The 22,933-nt window shown below is 53.0% G+C and overlaps 1 protein-coding gene across 2 annotated transcripts; it reads right to left on the bottom strand.

The window, feature by feature from the left end:
• Positions 1–315: 315 nt before the first annotated feature.
• On the bottom strand, positions 316–21,817 carry STK40 (serine/threonine kinase 40). Of its 2 annotated transcripts, none has more exons than XM_069036057.1 (12): positions 21,741–21,817; positions 15,544–15,668; positions 13,474–13,593; positions 12,411–12,496; positions 11,794–11,937; positions 10,398–10,625; positions 9,535–9,587; positions 6,528–6,643; positions 3,862–4,006; positions 3,456–3,575; positions 3,099–3,183; positions 316–2,431 (listed from the first exon to the last, which is right to left on the bottom strand). In XM_069036057.1, exons 3-12 carry the CDS (start codon positions 13,583–13,585, stop codon positions 2,213–2,215), a joined length of 1,308 nt encoding a protein of 435 aa, XP_068892158.1. In that variant the 5' UTR covers positions 13,586–13,593; positions 15,544–15,668; positions 21,741–21,817; the 3' UTR covers positions 316–2,212. The 2 variants fall into 2 exon arrangements, with proteins under 2 accessions (XP_068892158.1, XP_068892157.1); XM_069036056.1 differs by having other exon boundaries at positions 15,556–15,668.
• Positions 21,818–22,933: the final 1,116 nt, after the last annotated feature.

The raw sequence follows: 22,933 nt of genomic DNA, 5'->3' as shown, positions 1-22,933 counted from the left end.
GACAGGCTCAGTGGCTGACTCAGGGCACTGGGCCTTGGGGCAGGACAGGGTATGGCGTCCCATGGGGCCACTCAGGGCCGCTGCTCCTGGAGCCTGGCCCCTCCCACTCCTGTACATCTCCCAGAGCACATCAGCACCCCAAAATCCCCCGTCCCACCCCTCCCTTCCCTGTGGGGTCGCTGGGCTGTCATATGAAGTTTTATTGCCGACATGCAGGAGTAGTTCCGATGTAGTACAAAAATAACGTCTTTATACAAATTTTTTTCCTTTTTTTTTTTTTTTTCTTTTTTTCCTTACAACAGGCTCTGTCCCGCCACGGCCCTGTGGCCCCCCCGTGCCCCCTGCACCACCCCCTTCCAGTTTGCCTTAGCACAAGTGGATTGACCGGTGCTGCCACTGCAGGATCCTGGTGTGATACAGCCTCAGGGAGTCCCAGAATATTGCTTTTTGCTTTAACATTGGGGAAAAACAGTAAAAATAAAGAGGTGGGGACAAGGCAGGAGAGAACCAGAAGGAGAGAGCAGGGCCCTAGTGGGGTGCTCAGGGGATCCCTGCCCTGCTGCTGGTGGCACAGGGGGTGATGGGCCCACATCAGAGGGTGCCGGGACAGACCCACCATCTTCAAAATAAATAAGGCAAAAGAGTTGGGGCTACTGGCTCAGCTGGGGCGGTGCAGGGAGCTGGTCTGTGTTAGTGTTCACGAGGCCCTGCCTGGCCACAAGGCCTTGGCGAGGCGCAGGCAGGACGTAATGCCCGACGTGGCCAGGGACGTTCAGGTCCAGCCCCCTGTCCCCACAAAGCCACCGCTGGGGTGGCCCAGCTTAGACCCCGTCCCCTTCCCCAGCCCGGGGCAAGAGAAGGCAACAACACGCTACAAACATCTGCTACTCGCTCCCTGCCCATGCCCAGTGTGCTGCAAGAGCTGGGCCCAGAGAGCAGTGCAGCCCCAAAAAGCAGCCCCCAGCTCCAACCCTCCCTGCTCACAGGCCGGGCAGGAGGGTGATGCCAGGGCTGGGAACAGCCAGGAGCAGGGAAAGAGGCAGCTGAAGAAGCTGCTGCCTTGAGCAGGAGCCCTGGCCAGGGCACTGGGAGCCCTGGGAGCTCTGTGTGAGAACAGTTCATCTGGCAAGACAGGCATCCAGTTCATAAATGAGGCTCAGAAACAATCGTTCCTGTTCTCAGCACAGGCCAAAGCTCTTCCAGTGGCACCAGATGACAAACCAGGATGTCCTTTTCCCCTGCCTTGGCATGAAGGCAGAGGCAGCCCCAGGTTTGGGCTGGGATGGCAAGAAAAGCTGGGAACAAATACAGTAGAGACTTCAGCCAGCCCCCTCCTACCTCTAGGCAGATTATTTTGGGAAGCTTTTCACATTATAACTCATATATTACATCTGTACCACAACTGAGAGGGGGAAACGCTAAATCAGAATTAATGCAACTGTAACTGCACCTGGGATATGCTACTGAAAAATAAGATTAAATCATAGATCCTTATAAACTAAAGGGATCAGTGAGAGGTGGGAAAGAGGGCAGGGGCCCTGGCAGGCCAAGTCCTGTGAAACCTTTGAACTGGGGACAGGATCCGATCCCTGCAGGCGGCACTGCCCAGACGACTCCTCAGCTCCTGCCTGAGGCGGTGGCCGGGCTCTCCGGTCACAATGGTGGCCACACAGGACTGGCCAGCATGGCCAGACCAGGTGGCATTTAAGGACAGAAACAGATTTGATGCAGATGAAGGGAAGTGGGAGGTTTCAAGAAACTCTTCCTTTCGAGAAACCCTGGTAAATCCAAGCTTATTCAAACCACACGGAGCAGGAGCCACGGGCCGGCTCCACGCTGCACGGCCGTGGCTCTGTGCCAGCAGCTTCACCCTTGGAAGTCTCCTCCTTTCCCACGGGCTTTGCTCGATCCAGAGAACAGCATGGTTAAAAAGACAAGAGAGGTAGATTACAGTCATGATTAAAAGCAGATTAGTCATCTAGGCTTCGATTTTAAAAAACAGATTCCAGAAGATGCCAAGAAGTTGCTGCTTCCAAAACTAGCTTTTCCAAAAGTCTTCTCCCTCCGGAGCGGGTGTGAGTGTGTGTCCCTGGACAGAGCTTGGGATTGCTACATTATTCCCCGTCGTGGGACACCGGTATTGCTGTAGGCTGGAGCAGGCGAGGTGAGGGCAGACTGCAGGGTGGTGCTCGTGCTCTCGGGGTGTGGGAAGCTACTTCCGGAGGTACCTCTGGGCCAGGATGGCCGCGTCCAAAGGGTTCATGGGCTGCGCGTCGTGGCCCAGGCGCCGCACCGGCGGGATGTTCCCGAACTGCCGCTTCTGCAGAAAGCTCTTGGCCTCATGCAAGGTGTTCTTCTCCTCAGCCAAGAGCAGCTGCTGTCTCATGTAGTTCTCGAACTCGTACTGGGAGCACTCCTCCGTCACCTTCACCTGCAGAGATCGACCTGTCAGAGCCGCACCCGGCAGCCCCATGGCTCCTCTGATGGGCTCAAGCTACCACGGGATAACCGGGGTCCTAATGCAGGGATGGGACCTGCTGCTGGGCACGCAGGCAGGACTCCTTGTGAGCCAGCTCTGGGCACCACAGGAGCTCTGTCCTGACATGGCACATCCCAACCCTGCCAGCATTGAGGCTGCAGCTGCCTGACCCCTGTCCCTATGGCACCACCACAGATCCTGCATGGCTGTCCCCGGGCAGCCAGGCCACGGCCGGCACTTCTAGCATGAAACATGCCGGCAGGAAAACAGGATGTTTGCTCCCACAGCAGAACTCACTGAGAACCAGAGCCAACACTGCTGCCTCCTCCCAGCATTCCCAGCTGTGTGTGAGGGAGTGAGCGCTGCTGGGAGCGGAGTGAGCTGCTCTCATCAGCTCTGGGGCCGAGCTCACTTCCTGGCAGCTCAGCCAGCTGGATGTGCCTCCTGGTCCCAGCAGCATCGGCCTTTCCTTCCGTTGCACAACATGAGGGACTCAGCTGCATCCTCCCCGCCCTCCCCTTCCCAGCTTGGGGACACAATGGATGCCATCCATTCCCATTACAGACAGGCTGGCACAGCGGCATGGAAAAGCAGTTCCGTGGAAAGCAGGGAAACCTACCTCCTGGGGGTTTTCGGGATTAGCCACTTGGTCATCTATGTCCGGCACCACTTGCAAAGGGCCGCTCAGTGAGGACATGGACTGCCTGGAGGAGAGCACAGCATTGGGATCCAGAGCATGGCACTGGCTCACCCACCCTCACCCAGCCCCAGGGTGATCGCACTGGCATGGCCATGGCTGCCGTAAGCACTTTGAACAGGCCTCTCCAGCTGTATCCATCAGCACACGGTGGTGGACACATGGGATTTAAAGGCTTAGTGCAGTTCCCAGACCCTCTGGTGAGCTGAGCCAGCCACAGCTGGAACAACACAGCCTGTGGCCAGAGACAGCGTGTCCTGTCTCTCCCCTTGCACATACCAGGACGCTATGATGGAGCTGAGGGAATCCAGCACTTCAGAAGCCGTCAGCCGCTGCTGCGGATCCAGGACCAGCAGTTTCCGGATCAAGCACACAGTGTTTTCCGAGACCCGGCCATCCCTGGGAGAGACAACACGTGGTGAGCCTGGGGTGGGCAGAGTGGCAGCAGGATGACACGATGGGAGCACAGCCCAGGAGTTACAGGAGCCACCACTGCTCTGACCCTGCCTCACCTTCCCACACGCTGTCCCAGCCCTGCTCCTGCTTCCTGGCGTCTACTGCACACAGCCTGTTGTGAGTACTGCTGTGACCCTTGGGGTGCTGAGGGGAGCCCCTCCAGTTCCAGCTGGCCCAGTAAGGCCAAGTAAGCCCCCCCAGCCAGGCAGGAAGGGCAGGCTGTACTCACTCGGGGATGGTGTACTCGGCAGCCTTGATTTTGCGGAAGAGCTCCTGAGGTATGCTGTCGTAGAAGGGGAACTGGCCGTAGAGCATGGTGAAGAGCACCACCCCCAACGCCCACATGTCACTGGGCTTCCCACGGTATGGCCGGCCTGCAGGGAGAGGGCACACACAGCCTGAAAATCCTGGAAAGCACAGCCTTGGCAACCCCCTTCACCTCCCACAGCAGAGACATGTGGGACCCTTTTTCTAACCAAGACATTTGAGGCTTCCCCTAACATGACCAAAACTCCCTCCAGGGCACATCCTCTGTGAATGAGCAAATTGTCCATCTCCACACAAGTGTCCTCCTGTTCCCTATGGAGCAGGAATATCCCTGCTGTGAACTAAGGGCATCAGGTAGCTGGAACTGCTGTGCTGGAGTTCCTGGGTCAGTGTCCCCTTGCCATCCCATAGAGCCACCTGGCTGCAAGTCTGGGCCAGGGCAGAGGGAATTCAAGGGCCAGGGAGCACAGGGCAGGGGGAGGCAGGAGAGAAGCCCAGGAAAGATAAGACTGAGCCCATGGAGATGGGACTCTGACTGGGCGATGGAGCTAGCACACAGCCTCTGAAGCCAGATGTAAAGCCATGGAGTGTGCAGGAAGGTGCTTTCCTGCACAAAGATGTTCCTAAGGCTGCTGCAGCCCCAGGATTCACCTGATGGAAATGCTGCTTCTAAGCCCCTTTGGTCACACAGCAGCATGGACAGGGTCACAAAATTAAACCCCAGTGCTACAGCACAGCACAGGATCCAGGGAGAGACTTCCTCTGACTCATACAGTGAGTCACTGCTGCAGCATTTGGTATTTGTACTAATTATTCTTTGCTTTATATGCTCAGAAAAAGGCACCTCTTCCTACTCCTCCAACTTTTCCTTCTGTGACATTTCAGCAGCCATCCCTCAGCAGAGACAGCTTCTCCTGGAGACCCATAACAATGATTAATTCCTCAGGCGTTCCAGCTTCCTCCTGCATAGGAGCACCAGCAACACAGAGGGATGCTCCAAGCCTGAAGGGGGTGGTGATGCCTGGAATGCCCTCAAGTAACTTGTCCCCTGATACTTGGAGGGTAACTGCAGGCTGAGCAATTTTGGGAGAGTGTTTTGAAGAGCACAGGATGGGCCCCATGGGAAGGGCTGTTGGCAGACACTGGAGCTGGGGTGCAGCACAGTGGCAGCGAGAGCCAGGCTGGGCAGAGTCGGATGAGTCCTGAGCTAAGGATGAGCCTTGCAGGATCTCAAGCAGCCTCAGCTGTCAGAGATCAGCCAAGACAGCCTGTTCAGTGCCCTGTGGCCAGTTACACCACAAGAGAGCCCTTAGAAGAAACATGAGAAGGTAGTTGGAGGCCTGGACAGATCAGCACCCTGGAGCAGGAAGGAGCAGCTCCCTCTAGCCTCCTCCAGCCACTCGAGCCACAACTGAGCCAAGCGCCTGCAGAGCAGTTGACTTCTATCATCCATCTGGTCACAAGGGCCTCAGGATATCCTGCAGAACAGGAAAGGCTTGCAAAAACCCCAGGATCCACCTCCTTGCCTGCCTCTGCTCCCTTCCTGGCTGGGAGGGAAGCACCTCAAACCTGCCTGGCAGATCACGACGGAAGAGCTCGGCTACATTTACTGCTGCTGCCTGCAAACCTGACAAAAAACCTCCTGAGGGGAGTCCACTGGGTCTGGATGTTCCAGGATGGGTTCCCTCTGAGGGCATTTCTGCAATACAGCTGCTTGGGATACCAAGAACAAGTAACTCATGTGTTAATGCCCAATACCTGGATCTACAAGAGGCTTTGTGTGCACAGTCGCACCTGTACAACATGGGCCCTTCAACACTAGTCCAGCTCACCTGTGTGAGAAGAAAAACGCCCCAAAATGATGCCTGGGTCACTACACTGACAACCAGGACCACCACTGCCTGCTCAAAGGCTGGTACAAGAGCAGAGATGAGAGCGCATGGAGAGAAACCTCCCGAAGCAACTGGACAGAAACCACAGCTGCTCCCGATGGTCTCATGCACTGGGAACAGTTAAAGGCAGGAGGACACCAGGGAAAGCTGCTCTGTGCTAGAGCCAGATGCTGCTCAAAGCCTCTGCTGGAGACAAGGCACAGGCCAGGCTGCTGGAGAGGGGATCCAGCCCAGACTGCTCTGGCCTGCTCTCATCATTCCTTTATTTTTAAGTAACTCCTCTCTGTTGGTCCAGAAGCTGCCCAGAGGGTCACTAGCTCCCTCCTGGCAGTGAGCAGCAACTGGAGGAACTGCTCCTCTTAGTGCACAGCTGAAACACACTGACATCCTGGTGGGATCTGGCTGCCCCTCAGCCCCAGGGATTTATCTGCAGCTTATGGGAAGCCTCAGAACTGAATTCTGACACTGGAAACAGAACATGTCTGCAGTCAGACTCATCTGGCAACAGCCAGATTTCAATTAGTTTTCAAGTTCAGACAAGCTTTAAGAAAAAAGTCAGGCTTGCTCCTTCCCTCCAGCTTTCCCAGCTGGAAAAGCAGACCAAGTCTCTAACTGGACCTTAGTTAAGAGGCTCTCATGAAGGCTCATACGGGAACACAACAGGTGGTTTTATTTACTGTCAGGAGGCACAAAAGAGTGAAATGTGTGTTGAGGTGGGGCTGAGGGGAATTCCTACCGCTGAGCACGTCCGGGCTGATGTAGGCAGGGCTCCCGCGCTGGTCCTTCAGCAGGTCATCCTCGCTCACCAGGTGCTTCCCCAGGCAGAAGTTGGTGATGGTGATCCGGTGAGTCCTGGGCAGAAAGAAGCACAAGGTGTCAGGGAACACAGGCCATCCTGCACAGGCCACGCAGAACAGCCAGGAAGTTGACTCCAGAACAGGGACTGTGCCTGTGGGGCTTTCTGGGGAGCTTGAAGTGCTGGGAGAAGACACACAGAGAAGACACACAATCCATCCCAAAGGGGAGGGATTCCATGCCTGCCAGCAAGGCTTGCCAGGCACTCACAGGGGCAGTAAGAGGGTCTGTGACAGCTGTGACAGTGTCTGGGTGGCCTGTGTCAGCACAGCTGCGAGCACAGGGTGTACCTGGCTCATCTTGCAGCCACAAAGGTACCTTGGCCAATCTCCCAGGAGCATCCCAGCCTGCGGCACCAGAGTTGCAGGATCTGTCCCAGGAGGTGCCAGAACACTGCAGGGCATGAGCATCAACAAAGCTGAGGTTTATTTTAGCTGCTGATTCTGCCCTGCACTTCCCCGCTGCCATCTTCTCCACACAGCATTTTCTGGGAGCCAAGGGAAAACACCCTGTGGAAGCTGCCCCGTGCCTAGCTCCTGAGCACTGTGTGTTTGCAGTCACCAGAGGAGCTGCAGGAGTTGTGATCACACTCTGCACAACCACTTCTGTGTCACTCAAGAGTCTCACACAGGAGCTTGGTGGCAGTTCCACCTGATCCACAGGACTGCTCTCCACACACAGGTGTGCACAACACAAAGCCTGATCGACACCCAAAAACCTCCCACAGAAAAGGGAGAGCTGCAGGTACACAAAATTTCTTTATTAATTCATCCCTACTTCCCTATCGTACTGCCAACTCACAATAATGATTTTTTCCAGTGAAAGTGAGCTAATTACAAAACTATTGTTCCATTAATCTTCTCTGTCATTCAGATAATTTGGATTTTAACTTATAATGCAAAGGTGTGAGTACAAAAACACTGTCTGGAACATTTCTTGAAAAGTATTTCACAACTAGAGCCTGAGAGAATGGATTAAGTCAGTCACAATAACCAAGAACATTTCCAGCCAGTCTCACAGACAAATGAAATAGAACCAAGTGTGGGTTGGCCATGGAGAGCTGGTTATTAAAACAGACAGATTTGTGTTTAAGAAGTGTTAGCTTCAACTGTCAGGAGACTTCCCTGGCTGAATAACAAGCTGCAGGATTTGTTAAGGATTTAAAAGACTAAGTGTTCTATAGGACACTAAAATGTTCAGGATTGCTTGGTTCTATTTACTCCCTGAAATTTGATCTAATCTGTAATCACCCAACTCCTGCACTGGCTAATGGGGAAACCTGAGAGGCTTTAATGTCTGTGGGGGACAAGGTCTGAGGGAGCCCCAGGTGGGACATGCCTGCCAGGCCCTTGCAGTGCCACATTGTTACCTTCATTCCCTGCCGTGAGAAGGGACCTGGCTCTTTGTGAGCATGGCTGGAGCAGAACAAACGGTTCTGCTCAGCCCTACGGGCTGCTCCTCTCCATGGAGATTGTTCTTACGCCTCTCCCACCTTTCCCCGTGACTCACAGGCTGCAGCTTTCCCTCACCAACGCTGACAGGCTTGTTAGTAAAAAGCAAAAGCAGAGATGTAACACAAAGAGTGACTCTGGCAAGTGTGTTCAAAGCTTCAAATACCTCCCCCTGCTAGTGGAGCCCTGGGTGCAGCCCCATCTGTGGGGTGCTCCCCTGCACTCAGTGCCCAGAAAAGAAGGGAAGTTCTGCATGGATCCTTTAAAGCACCAACCTTTGTCTGCCTCTTCCAGCAAGGAGGAGAATCAAAGCAGCAAGCAGAAGAGATTTATCTTACAGCAGCTCTACAGAAACAACTTGAAACAACTTCGAGGTGGCCCTGAGAAGCAGCAGCTGCTGCGTGTGTGTGGGGGGGGAATCAAGAAGTTCAAGCTCTGTAGATAAAACCCATTTCCTTTCAGTGTTAGGGAGGAGAAAGCAGCAAGCTGTGAGCCCAGCAAACCTGCAAGCTTTGTAGACTCAAAGCCTGCAAACTCCAGCCTTCCCGCTTTTTATTCATTCCACAGAAACCCAGACAGTGTGAAAAGGATGAATTCCACTCATTCTTCAAGTTAGTACAAAATATTTAGTCAGTAATGTAATCCTGGAGGAGAGAGCAGAGGATCTGAGCTGAACTAGGCTGCCAGCTAAATAACACAGACCCCAAGGCACTGAGCAGCTCCAAAGAGCCACCAAGCAGAGCCAGGCCAGCACCCCCTGCCCTGAGCTCCTGCTGAGCTCCTGCCCCTCTTCTCTGGGCTGGTCCCTCTGGGTCTGCACCAGCATCCAGCACCTGCCAGGCTCCAGAGGCTCCCATCAAACCAGCAAATGGAACAAGGGAGCCATTTCATACACAAATACACACTGGACAGAAGTGCTTTTGTTTAGATAAGTCAATATTTCACTGCTAGCAAAAACACAGCAGTGCAGCAGTCAGATCTAACACTGCTGTGATTGTAGCACAGCCGGCAGGGCTGGGAATGCCTTCAGCACGATGGAGGGTGAATGGTGGGAACAGAACCAACCACCATGCTTTTCTGTTTGGTTTTTTTTAGTATATATAAAATCAGTACTTCTCTTGCAGGTTACTAAATGACTATAAAATTGACTTTTCAGCAGTTAGAATCCAAAAAAATGTCCTGACAAGGGGCCACTAAGCTGGGTGGGAAAAGTGAACTATCTAGGTGGGGCTAAATTCATTTCTGGAGATTAATTTATATAACTTTGAGTTGGATTTGTATTTTTGTACAGCTTGTTTCCCTTTCCCTCACCCTCCTTCAGGGCTGAGTGCACAAGGGCACTCAACAAGTGCTGCCTTTGGCTGTGCTTGTATTAGAAATCTGCTTCAGGGAAGAAAAAAGACCACTGCCAGGCCAGCAGCTCTCCAGCAGACTTACCTTTTGTTTAGCACCATGTTTCCTAGTTTCAAGTCTCTGTGCACAATATTTTTCTGCAAAAAAATAAGAATATTACATGAGCAAAAGCCTATTTCTTGTAGAAGTATAAATGTCATACTTGGACACTAAAAAGAGCACTAAAAAGAAATCATGGCATCTGCACTCTCGGAAATAAGCGAGGTCAAGGTCCACCCTGGGTACTTTATGCCCTTCACTTTTGATTGTGATCAGGAAGAACAAACAAATTTGCTACTTTGAACACAAAGACAGACTTAGTGTATCTAAGAGACCTGAAACTGAAGTGTCCAGGCTTGGTTAGAGCAATCTGATGAGCATTTTTTTAACAGACCCACCCTGCACTGCCCTGCCAAGGCAGGACAAGTGCCCTGTGTCACAGGGAACAAGTCAAACATCAGCAGAATCCATTTTTATTACAATAGTTTCTAGTTTATTGATCTCAAAACTTGTACTTGCAGGTTCTGATCTCAAATCAATTCTTACACTGTGATTTATCTTGCTTCACAAGGAAACAGTTTCTGTTTCCTGTGTTTGATCAGGCTCTGCTCTCGTCTTTGACTGCCCCTGTCTGAGGTTACCACACTGTGGTTCACCTGACCTGCCCTCAGCCCAGCTGGCCCCTCTCCACAGCCCACAAACACCACATTATCATCCAGAAACGTGACGAGCAGGGAGGGAAAGGAATGCTCTTTAAGGCTTGGGGCACGAGGTCTTACACAGAACACTGTTAACACCCATGCCCTGTAACCTGGCCACTGCCTGCCCCAGGAAGTTTTGGAGCATCTACTGTTCTAAAGTGGGAAAACTCTGCCTCCCAGCACTGGAGGGGAGAACCAAGCCCTCACCTTGTGTAATGCTTCTACCACTCGTACCACGTCATAAAATATCACCACGGTCTCCCGCTCGCTGAGTCTCTTCTCTTTAATGACATAATGCTGCAGATTGATCAGATCTGCTGTTTTGTCACTGAAATCGTGAGCACAGAGACAGTCCAACACCAGGCAAATGCGCTTCTTCATCTTTCTGACCATCCTGTTGGCTTCGAGATCTTCTATGATTTCACAGGCTCGGTCCTGTGGGGAGGCAAACACAGGAGGAACCCCTCAGGGAAGCTCCAGGGCACATGCACAGAGCCTGGCAGAATAAGTAACTGGATAACTGGGGGGTGATCTCAAAATAAGCAAATCCAATCACAGTGCTTGGTCTTTGCCCCAGGGTAGGATTTCAAAAAGACACAGGAGCTCTATTTAATGAATCACAGAATCCCAGACTGGTTTGGGTTGGAGGGAATTTAAAGTTCATCTCATTCCATCCCCTGCCATGGGCAGGGACACCTTTCACTATCCCAGATTGCTTCAAGCCCTGTCCAGCCTGGCCTTGGACACTTCCAGGGATCCAGGGGCAGCCACAGCTGCTCTGGGCAGCCTGTGTTCCCACCCTCACTGGGAAGAACTTTTCCTAGAAGGAGGAGGAGGAGTGCAGAAGGCAGAGGAAGTCTCTGCTATGTGGCTCTGTGTGCACATCAGCACTAATGCTCTTTATGCACACAGACACCTTGAGCTGAACCCCAGGAAAGCCCTGCAGTGGAGCAGCCTCTGGGAACAGTAGGGATCCAACACACCATTCATGAGAAGAACAGAAATCTCAAGGCACAATTAGCAGTTCTTCCATGACATTAAACAAGACACAGCTGAGCTGGACTATTGGCTTATTTAACGTATAGTACAGATGGTCTCAAGTGAAAAGTGTGTTGACAAAATGTAAACAGCAAGTCAGGCAATACCAACACCCAAAGCAGTAATTGCTATCAGCCCCTCACATCAGTGAACAGCCCTCAAGGCACCAACAGCAACACAATTCACTCACACAAAAACTGATCAGCACAGTGACTGGTTTAACTTGCTGAAACAATTTCTTGGCTATTTGTCCCCTCTTACAAGTTATAAGCAACACCAAAAAGCAGAAATTTAAAAGGTGCTAATTAATTTGCCAGTGAAACAGCTGTTGTTCTGTTTGAAGGGGGAGTGCTGAGTGCCTGTTCCATCCGTGAATGTTCTCACATTTCCCAAAATCCTCCTGTACTCTCCAGAGTTCCTGTTTGAAGCAGAAGTGGTTAACCTCAGAGTGCTGGAACCTGGACACACAAGCGCAGGGTCAGCACGAACTGTACATTAAACAAAAGCAGCTCAATCCATCAGCAATCCCTGGCATTGCCCCAGCCTGGATGGTGACCAAGTGTACCTGGAAGAGCCCGTGATGATGGACCACTCCTTCCTGGTTGTGGAGCAGGGAAAGAAGAGAATACTCTGTGTGCAGCAGCATCTTGCCCTGTCGCTCCTCCTGGGTTTCTATTCCTTTATCACCCCTTTCTTCTAAGGTGAGAATCTTCAGGAAAAGGGAAAAGGCCTTTACAGTTCCCAGAGACACCCAAATGCCCCCAGCCCTCTCTCATTTTTGGCATTCCCATGTGTCTAACAGCTGGTGTAATTGCTCTGATGGTTGTGTCCTTGCCACAGGCCTGTCTGAACTCAGCACCATCCATGCAGAATGCACAGCAGCAGCTTCATTAACATGGAAAGGTGGCTGTTTGCAAATATCCCAGGTGCTTTTTCCCTCCTGGAGCTGCCCCATTCAGGCACAGATCCAAGGGCTCTGGGAAAGCAGCACAGCAGCAGAGGCCTTGTCTCAGGGCTGATATGGACACAGATCTGTGCCTGGCAGCACTGCCCTGCCAAGGGGAAGCTGCAGCAGCCGTATCCGACTGCACTGGTTCAGCCCACACCACCCACTCATTGCCCAAGTGCTTCTGCACAAGAGCTGGAGAGCCCTGAAGGTCTGGGAGCCTGCAGTTTGCTTACCTTCAGCTGATAAAAGTCATCTGTCCCGTCCTTTCTTGCCAAACACTGAACAATACTTGGCACAGGGGAGTTACCTAAACGTGGACCTACAGCACAAAGCAGAAACAGACATGTTTTCCCTCCAGCAGCAGTGACTAACCCGGGTTACATCAGCTGTCACCAGCTCTGTTTGCTTGCACCAAGTTCCCGTTTTTGCAGGAGCTTGAGTGCATTTTCACAAATCTAAAGCTAAAAAAAAAAAAAGGGTCTTGAACTCTGAAACCTTTTGGGACAATGTTTCAATTGTTCCCTAGAGAAACATTTATCAAAGCCCACACATGGCCCAGCTGTTTGCAGAAATCCTAATTTCTGCATGCCTGAACCACACAGCTCTTACATTCACAGCAACACCCATGGCAACTGTTACTGCCACACCTGGGAACACAGCTGCCACCTCTGCTGGGATGGCCCAGGGGTGTCCAAATTACCCCAGCTTTCAAGTTAACATACAGTCTCCACTCCTCACTTTAAATTAGTTAGCTCCAATTGATTACCCACTGGTTTCCAATGTAAAGTCTATGATTTCTGACAGTTTATATAATGAGTTCTGAACCAACAACTATTCTAGAAACTCTCCAGAGCTGGCAGAGTGGCCTTGCCTTGACACATACCACTTTGAGTGACCACTAGTGAATTAATAAGCTGTACCCACGCTGATCTAACAATACATTCAAGATCAGCAGATTTAATGAAAAAGCCCCCCAACGAATTTGGTCTTTAACAAAGTTTAAGAACAGAGTTTAAAAATTAAAAAAAACTAACCAAAAAACCCCAAGGGGGTAAAATCAAGCTCTCATATTTCTCTCCCAAGCCCTGCCTGCCTTGCTGCATTGGCAACCCATGTCTCCTCAGCTTGGCCAGCTGCAGGAGCTCTCAGGCTGCTGCATGGCACATCCAGTGACCTGCACTCTCAGGTAAGACACTGAGTTACACACCTACTTTTCTCTCATTCCACAGTGCCTTTTGTTTTCAGTTTTGCCACCAGCAGCCACCTCGCCAACTGCAGAGCCCCCTCCCTGCTTACCCAGGATGAAAGGACCTGCTCTCTTGGCGTTATTCCCAGAAATGCCGGCGCACAGAGCCTTTGCCTTAGCGGACGTTTCCCCGGCTCCTCTGTCCGATGCTCGCCGCTTCATCCTCGGCTCTTGAAAGAGAAGACAGATCCATCTGATGAGCCACCGAGTTATTTTCTCCTGCTATCCCCGGTTTGTACTGGAAGGCTCTCACCTACGGATGCACTGGTGGCTCTGCCTACTTGTGTGTCTACACACAGCCCTGGCTCCCTGCTGACAGACCAGGGGTGGGCTGCAGGCTCAGAGCAGTTCTCAAGGCATAAATCAGCCTCGTTATTCAGGGCAACATTTCCTACAACAGTTGTTTGAGAGACATAGTGGGAACAAGTCAAGATAATTAAAGCTTGTTTTACAGCAAAAACAAGTTTGCAAATTAACATATTCCAAAAGCTCTGAAAGAAGATGCCCAAGTTAGCCCTGTGTATGGGTGTCTGCTGCTGGAGCCCGGGGGATTTTGGGGGGTTCCTCCACAGAGGATCCACACGAGGCATCGCAGCCACCCATTGAGTCCCTCAGAGGCTCAAGTCTGTTCCTCAAACAGCCAAGAATGCACAAAACTGACCACAAAAATTATCTTTCACCTTTCCCAACAGGGGCATAGAAAACAAGCACAATAGATATTGTGAGATTCAGCTCAGTTCACAAGGATTTTTCAAAAATGTATTTTTAGCCTTGAAAAAAGTCCCCTCTCTCCTTGTAGCTTGTTAGGCTCTGACTTTATTACATCTCCATCTATCTACATCTCGTGCAGCTGGAATTTGGAGTCCAGCACATAAAACCCTGTCACCTAAGCTTCCACGTGCAGGAATTGATGCTGTATTCAGAAATAAGACAGCTCCAATGGACATTCCAGTGAAAGGCAACACTGGTGTTTTCCTGCACAACCACTATGGGCAAAAAACCATTTGATCTATTAAATGTGAATCTCATGGTTTGCATCCAGGAATTTATTCAAGGTCTACACATCACTACTATTCAACACCAACAACTGAAAACTCAACTACCACCTCCTTACTCAGGTAGTGCAGAAAGTCTGATTCCAACATGCATTTTCTGCTGCTCAGAAATCTAAAGAGAATTTGGGTCAGTATTACACAACCAAGACCTAAAGGGCCAAATAGATTCAAGGTTTATGACTAAAACACTTCCTTCTCTAAAGAAAAGTCTTGTTTCAGTGTAGCTGGAAAAGCACCTGTCAGGTGAGCTGCTGGGCTACCCCGGTGTGCTGTGAGCTCTCCACATCCATCAGCTCCAGCCAATGGAAGCTTTGCTCCCAGTACACCTCCTCTTCACCTCTAGCTTTTGGAAAACAGCTTCAAAGACTTTCACAAACATCTACATGTTCAATGTCTGTGCTCTCACTTTTTAAAGAGACTTTGGGGCATAGGTGAGAAGAGGAACCAAGCACAGCTCCATTTCCTTACTCAAACTCAATCCTGGAAAAAATCTTCCCTAAGAGGTTACTACAACAGACAGGGGAAAATATTTTTTGGGTTGTACATATTTGTTTTAGAAGAGCCCTGGTGTTTCACCACGTAAGAGACTGATAAATCATCTCCCTCTGAGTGAAGCTCACCCTCTGGCAGTCCCGCCCTTTCTGTGGACACAGGCTGATCTCACTGCATTGATTCATCCAGCAGCACCTGACCAGGATCAGCAATAGCCAGGAGATGAAGGGAGGAGTCTTGCAGCAGAGTTTGCATCCTTGCACTCCCAACTGCCAGCACCTTCACACCTCCACAGAGCAGTGTCACCATCCCAGTGAGCTGAAGAGAACACGGTTCTGAACCCCATGTTCTCCTTGCTTCGTTCATTCCGCATCCCTGACCCAACATCCTTAGAAACTCCTCCACCCCTTGTACATCACCACCTCTGCTGGAAACATGCAAGTAACATTTCCACTGGAGAAATGTTACTGCACAGGAAATGTTCCCTGCACAGGAACTCTGGGATAAACCCATTGTGCCATCTGGGCTGGACAGGCCTGCTGGTGGAAATGGTGTTCTAGTAAACAAAACAACCTGAGGACTCACGTAGTTCAGCATCAACTGTATCGTTACTCTTCTTCCAAACTAGGTTTTCCAACGTCTCAGGAGACAGGAGTCATCACCTTGGAGAAGGCTGGATGGGCAAAAGGTCGAGGACTCTGTAATGTGAAATGAGACACACTTGATGCTGCGGTTCTGGATTATTCTGATTATGATAACACAGGATGCACTGAACCTTTATGGCCCCAAACATCTGTGTGTGTTTGGGCTTGGAAAAGGATTGAAGCTCCTGGCATCATGTGAGAGAATAAAAGGGCTCTGGAAGTTCAGTCCCTGCACTGCAGGACAAACTCCCACATCACCAATCTCCAAAGTGACACAGGACAGACCTTCGGAGCAGGGACAAACACAGGCTCCACTTCAACCCTGCCATGCAGCACCTGCCTGGGCTTAACAGCATCTCAAACACACCTGAGTGAGCACCAAGACACTCCTCACCACCACCAGCAGTTTTGTATCATGCTAGGAGTTAACAGAGTTCAGGTCAGATCAGTATCTGGTATCACTGTCCCTGGGATGGAGTGTTTTAAACATGGGTTTATCCTGGTTCCTTGCAGAGATGTAGGAGGCTCTCTCTCAAGACTTATCCTGATGATGTTAAAATGATTTTTTTTCTTTTCAGTCTCAAGAACTGGAAAGTCCCAGCTGTCTGTGGACAGAGTTATCCCTTCCCCCCAAATCCAAACTGAATCAAACCACTCTCTTCCCTTGTCCTGCCATCAGAACAAAAATGGTCCCTCACATGGACAAAGTTACAAGTCCAGCACAGAAATTCATACCTAATTGAGATGTCACACACTGGATGTATCCAACATCTCACTGGAGAACTGTCCAGAGCCTCTCACTGTGCTAGCTGTGGCTTTAATGGAATTATGAATCAATTCATTTGGAGACCTAAACGTAATGTCTTTCAATTATGTAGCTTAAGGAAATTGTCTAATTCCTGAATTACTGCATGTCCCGGTGCCCAGTGTAACAACAAAAAACATCAGATGAGGAAACTGCCCTTTTCATCCCAGAACAAGGAACAATCAGGTCCTGCAGTCCAGCAGCCACACCTCAGAGCTGGAGCTGGAAAAGGTACCTTTGGGGCATGAGCAGGATTACTCAGCAGCACAGAAACCACTCACGGCTCTGGATCCAGCACCCACCTCACTTTCGGGGGGTTCATCTTGCACCAAGGGCACAACACAAGCTCGGTGGTGGTGACACTTCTAGTGTGAGGACTGGGAACCCCAAAAGTGCTCAACCCCGCTGCTGTGAAGAGGTGATCATGGTGAATAAGGCAGTGGGTGAGCTGGGAACCAGCAGCATGTGACAGAGCCCAAGTGCACCTGCTGGAAGTTCAGGACTGCTGAGAAGAAGCTCCTTCAAGGAGCTCACACCATTCCAGGGACCTGCCTCTGGTGTCCACAGATGGGAGACATCCTGCCACCCAACGCAGCGGCATTCCTGTCCAGCGTTCTCTCCTGAAGCCAAAAGCTGTAGCATTTGGGATGAAGCTGGAGACCTGCTCCACAGGTTTTGTCCCTCTCTGTGCAGCCTCCATGTTTGCAAAAATGAAGCTAAAAAAGGGAATCACATGAGCAGCATCAGGCTGCACCTTTTCCAACCCAAATACCACAGTGGGCAGTATTTATCAATGAGAGTTAATTCAAGTTCACATTTAAGCCTGGCTCACGGGAAGCTGTGTTGGACATGACCTAAAAACCCTCCATGAACAAAATATCAAATGGGTAAATGCTGGATCACGGCCCAGCTTCCCACATGGAACACCAGCAGGTCGGTGTCACTGCAAGGAGTGACGATCCCAGTGTTGCCTCACTCCTTCCCGGGCAAACCCGGCCAGGAACAGCTCAAACCCGAGTCATCAGCACTCCCAGGGCCAGAGCCTCGGTTCTCATTGGAAAAACTTCCCTGAGAACAGGCGGAGTTTGGATCAGGCAGGCCTGCGGAGGAGTCACTGACTGGGGGATTAAAGGGAATGTTCACGGGCAGATCCCAAAGAAAGCAGGCTGTTGCATTAAGTGTATGAAATTTGGTCAAAATCACACCCCTTCTGTCCTAGCTGGTCCTCAGAGACCAGGAGCACACCAAGAAGGCATCATCCCACCCTGGGAGCAGGGAGAGGAGAGTCGCCCACCCAGTGCCTCCAAGGGCTTTTTAGCTTTTCCTCCTCACCAGGCGAAATTTCTGCCCCCCTAATCTACAGCCCACCCTTATCCTCTTCCTCTCACATCAAACACAGCATGATCTAGGGGGGATATTGAGTGATAAAGTCATGTGTGGCAGCATTTACTTAACCAGGCTTATGTGCATTTTAATATTTAAATGACCCTTAATCAGGCAAAAGTTACTTTCTGGACATAGTGTCCTTCAAAGTTTCAGTCACAGGACTTTTGTTTTGGTCTTCAGTGTCAAACCAGGCCCATCCTGTCTGTGCTGTCCCTCCTCCTGCAGCCAGCTCAGCCTTCCTGACATCAGCCAGGCACAATTTCATCCCCAAAGATAATGTGGAATGCACAGGGGAAGCCTCAGCCCTTCCCTGGCTCCTTGTTCATCATCCCACATGGGCATGTGGGGAGGAGGAGCGGGGGCATCAGGGTGGGCTCCGCTCCCCTCCCTCTGCACAGCATGGGGGAGATTTCCTATGCAGGAATGTTAACATTACTGAAGGCTCTGGAAGCTGAACCGTTCTCTTAGAGAAGTAATAATATATATATATATAAAAAAAGCCCATTGGATGAGTCAGTACAGCCTGTGTTCCGCTGCTCTGCCCTTCCGGGAAGGGAAGCCTGCTCCCGAAACGGAGCCCTGACTCACAGGGTTCTTGGAACTGAGAGGAGACTCATTCAACTTCTTCCCTAAGCGAGAAGTTCGCTCAAAACCAGGCACAGAGTTTCTCTGCCCAGAGAAATGGAAAGAATCCTGGGGCACTGGTGCAGCATGAGGGGCTGGGACAGCCCTGTGCTGCCAGAAAGTACCCAGAAAAGTATGGACTTGCTGAGCTCCACAAGCTGGGAGACAGAAACACCTCCAGCAGCCTCTGCTGAACCCCACCACCAGAGAACCTCCTTCCTCAGCCCAACCTGCGGATCAGCTGAATCCCAGGCACATGAACAAGGCACAGCCAGCACCTGGGAGCCCGTATGGGAGCCCAGCACACCTTACCTCCACCCACATCCAGCTGTGGTCAGTCTCCAGCTCCTCAGGGACAAAAAAGGCTTCCACAGGCCAAGTCACACATCAGGGAAAGCAAATTCCATCCTGCCCTCCTACCCCCCCACCACCGGCAGCTGGGGAAACTCTGAAGCACAGGGTTCCAGTGCGTAATTACGGTGCAAGCAACAAGCCAGGCTTTCTTCAAGCCCTTCTGATGCATCAACACATGAGATAGCCAAGGACTCATCTCTGGGAGTTCCCTCTTTGGTTACATAAACACCAGCCTCAGCTTAACCCTTTCGTGCTGAAGCACAGGCCACATCCACCAGGAAAAATCCCCATTCCAGCCCAACACCCTCACAGCAGAAGCCTGGAAATACAGCTGCAGCACTTGAGGCTGCACTGCTGCCCCAGCACACGAGTCCCTGACCCGGTCTGTGCCTGTGGTCGGGCCATGCTCACCTTCCAAACCCCACCAGAGGTGAAGGGTGGGTTGTATTACAAGGTTTTATTTCTCATTTATTGCTTATGACACTATCAATATGCCACAAGCCCCTGCAGCAGGACCTCTGTGTGCACAGAGAGCAGTGTGACCCACACACGTGCTGACACTTCCCAGCCAGGTGTGGCTGCAGTTTCTCACAGCGGTGACTCACCTGGCCCTACCTGGAGACAAAGGTGTTGAAGTAACCTGCACACACTGCCAGGCCTATGCTACTGGGGTTTGCAGCATGACAACACGCTGACAGGAACTGCACACTCACCAAAAAGTATTAACCAAAAAAAGCCTGTTTCACACAGAAAATGACCACGGACACACAGAGCCTACTCTGTCCAGCAAGAGCTCCCAGCTGGAGCTTCCAGGCAGGAAGGAGACACACACTATACCTCCCCAGAGCACCTTCACAGGTAACACCCCCCTGAGCTCAGTGGGCAGCTCAGGCACAATCCCCAGGGCTGTCCTTATTCAAAGTCACAGACTGGTTTGGGTTGGGAGGGACTTTAAGGACCCTTCCACCCCCCTGCCATGGGCAAAGAGACTTTTCACTATCCCAGGTTGCTCCAAGACCCATCCTACCTGGCCTGGAACACTTCCACAGATGAGACAGCCACAGCTTTTCTGGGCAACCTGTGCCAGGGCCTCACCATCCTCCCAGGGAGGATTTTCTCCCTAACATCTCATCTAACCCTGCCCTCTGTCAGTGTAAAGCCATTCCCCCTTGTCCTGTCACTTGAGGTTCTTGTCTGCCCATCTTTCTTGTAGCCCATTCAGGCACTGGAAGGGGCAGTTACATCACCCTGAAGGCTTTCTTCTCCAGGATGAACAGCCCCAATTCTCTCATAGCAGAAGTGCTCCAGCTCTCTGATCAACTTGGTGCCTCCTCTGGACTCTAACAGGTCAACGTCCTTTCTGTGCTGAATCATAGCACAGCTCGGTGCCTATGAGGCTTCCCTTGCCTGTTCCAAGTTCTATAACATCCTGAAGGTCACAACCCAGCTGAACTTTGCTTTTAAGGAACACAATTATGTGATCAAACCCTCAGCATGGATACCACAGAGAAACAATCAAAGGACGCAGCACAAGCCCTCCAGCAACGAGGAAGTATGTCCTGAACCCTGACTGCTGCCGGCCTGGGGCTCCATGGCAGCAGATGAGTGCTGCTATGCTGTCACTCAGGTCACGCCTCACCTGGGTGACAGGCACCTCACCTGTGCCCCATTGTGTCCCTGCTGCCTCAGAGGAGCTGGCTGTCCTGCAGCACAGGGCTGAGCAGTGGTGGCTCAGCCCCACCACACCGAGCAATGGCCTCTGCTTTGACTTCTCCAGCTCCCTCTGGACATGGGATTGCAGCCCAAGACCCCCAGCACACCTGTTCATACCAGTATATGTTAAGCCCATACATTAAGGCTCTAAGCTAGCAAAGAGCTGAATCCCCAACACCAGTGCAGCACAGCCTGGGCAGGAGGGAGCAGCTGGATGGGCACACGAGGAACCCCAAACCCCCTGTGTCAGGGGGTGGAGATGCCATCCCATGGGGTTCCCGACAGCAGTGAGACCTTTCACACCCTCAGTACTGCACAGGCAGCAGGGCTCCCAAAGGCCACGACCAGAGAAGGACAGCACCTGGCTCTGGGTGAGGTCCCCCATCCCCCTCAACCCCTCGGGTGAGCTCCCACGGGAGTGCAGGGCAGTCTGTCCCTGGCTCCGACACCTGCTGATGTTACTCACCCTCACTCAGAGGCACAGCCCTCACCTACTCACTGCTGAGGCACACGAAGCTCCTCCTCGGCACAGAGGTCCCAAAAGCCTAAATTCAGAGGTTCCTGCCCAGACTGGAGGCAACACCAGCCCAAATCACGGGCTGTGCTTCCCTCGGCCCCCTGGACCTGTCCCCGCGCTGGCAGCAGCGCCCCAGCCCCCCGAGCTCCTGCCAGGCAGAAAGGGACAAACGAGCGATTTACCAAGGGGCCTTTTCAAACCCAGCCCCGCACCCAGCCTGGAGAGCACCGGTGCACCGGCAGCACCGAGCCGAGCCGGGCGGCCGGGGTCCCCCCGAGCCGCCGGCACCTGGGGGCTCCCCCGGCTCGGTCCCGGCGGACGATCGGTGACACCGGCGCGTCTCCCCGCAGCGCCCGGCCCGGCCCATCGCGGGGCTGCGGTGGCGCCTCCAGGACACGGGGCCGGGATGGTGACGGGTCCCGGGGCTCAACCCCGACCCCGGTTTCCCCCCTCATTCACCGACGGCCCCAGCTCCCTCGTCTCTCACCCATGGCCGCGGCCCCGATCCCGCTTTCCTCCCCCATCCTCCTCACTCAGCCACGGCCCCAGCCCCGGTACCGGATCCCCCCGCTCTCTCTCACCCCTCACTCACCCATGGCCCAGTCCCGGCTCCCCCCGCTCTCTCTCAGCTCTCACTCACCCACGGTTTGATCCCGGTTCCCCCCCGCTCTCTCTCACCCCTCAGCTCGGCCCCGGCTCCCCATGCTCTCTCTGACCCCTCACTCACCCATGGCCCCGGGCCCGGCCCGGCCCGGCCTCGCTCCGCTCCGGCGGCCGCCTGGCACCGGAAGTGACGCGCCGCCACCGCCCCCCGCCGCCAGCCCGCCCCCTGCCGGCCGCCGCCGGGCCGGGGAAGCGGCGGCGCTGATTGGGCGAGGGCGACAGCGCGGGCGGTGATTGGAGGAGAGCGCGGGGGCCGGACCGGGTTTTGCGGCGGGCTCTGATTGGTTGAGCAGCGCGGCGGAGAGGGCAGCAAGCAGCGAAGGCTGATTGGCTGAGGTGGGATGAACCCGTCGCTGATTGGCTCGGGCCGGGGCCAGAAGCCCGGAGGATTGGTGAGCACGCGGGAGATTCGAACGCGCCGTGATTGGTGGAGGGGCGGGGCCAGCTGGACAGGCCCCGCCCACAGAGGCCACGCCCACAGAGTCCCGCGGGCCCCGCCCGGCGGCACCGGGACCCTCGGGCCGGAGTCCCCGGACTGGGACGCCCCGGGCTGGGACACCCCGGACTGGGACACCCCTGGCTTGGGGCTCCCGGACTTGGACACCCCTGGCTTGGGGCCCCCGGACTGGGACACCCCTGGGTGTGGATCCCCGCCACAGAACCCCCGCGCTCTGACAGGACCAGCTGGGTTGGAACCCTCCGGGCTGGGCCCCCCGGTCTGCCCTGCCCTGCTGCCCAGCCCCAGGCCCTGCAAACAAGCACCCCCAGGGCAGAACCCCCAGCTCTGCTCGAAGGAGAGCATGTCCCACGGGGTCCCTGTGGGAACAGGTTACAGTGGGCTGCAGACTTTGGTAGTACCGCAGATTTTGCGGTGACAGAGGGGCAGGAAGCAGAGGAGCCAGCAGTGCCAGCATTCCCAGTGTCCTGGGTGAAGCATGTTCCTGCTTTCTGAGGCAGACAGTGCTGCCCCTTCCCCTGCACATTCACTCCCCTTGATCTCGCTCTCTTCTCACTGAACACTTCCAGAACAGTGGCTCAGCAGGGAGCTGAGCACAGACCAGAACCAGCCCCTGCCCAGCTCAGCAGCAGCGGCTCCATCTCCCAGGGAAGCCACACTGGTAACAGCAGGTCCTGCGCTCTGTGGGCAGGGAAAGGCTGAGTCAGGGGCAGTGGGATGGCAGCTGGGGTCCTTTGGCTACTTGACGAGGGACATGAGTAGCTGCCAATGAAACAGGAAATGAGCAGAGAGACCACAGA

The sequence above is a fragment of the Aphelocoma coerulescens genome, chromosome 23 (genome assembly GCF_041296385.1).
Source record: "Aphelocoma coerulescens isolate FSJ_1873_10779 chromosome 23, UR_Acoe_1.0, whole genome shotgun sequence".
Lineage (NCBI taxonomy): Eukaryota > Metazoa > Chordata > Aves > Passeriformes > Corvidae > Aphelocoma > Aphelocoma coerulescens.
Note: the sequence above shows the minus strand (reverse complement) of the source record. Positions and strands in the feature narration are given on the sequence as shown.

Coding starts and splice junctions, on each gene's coding strand:
- STK40 (XM_069036057.1), bottom strand. CDS start 13,585: ATGAAGCGGCGAGCATCGGACAGAGGAGCCGGGGAAACGTCCGCTAAG. Junction 11,938..12,410: donor ATGACTTTTATCAGCTGAAG/GTAAGCAAACTG, acceptor CTTTTCCTGAAG/ATTCTCACCTTAGAAGAAAG. Junction 9,588..10,397: donor TGGTAGAAGCATTACACAAG/GTGAGGGCTTGG, acceptor ATTTTTTTGCAG/AAAAATATTGTGCACAGAGA.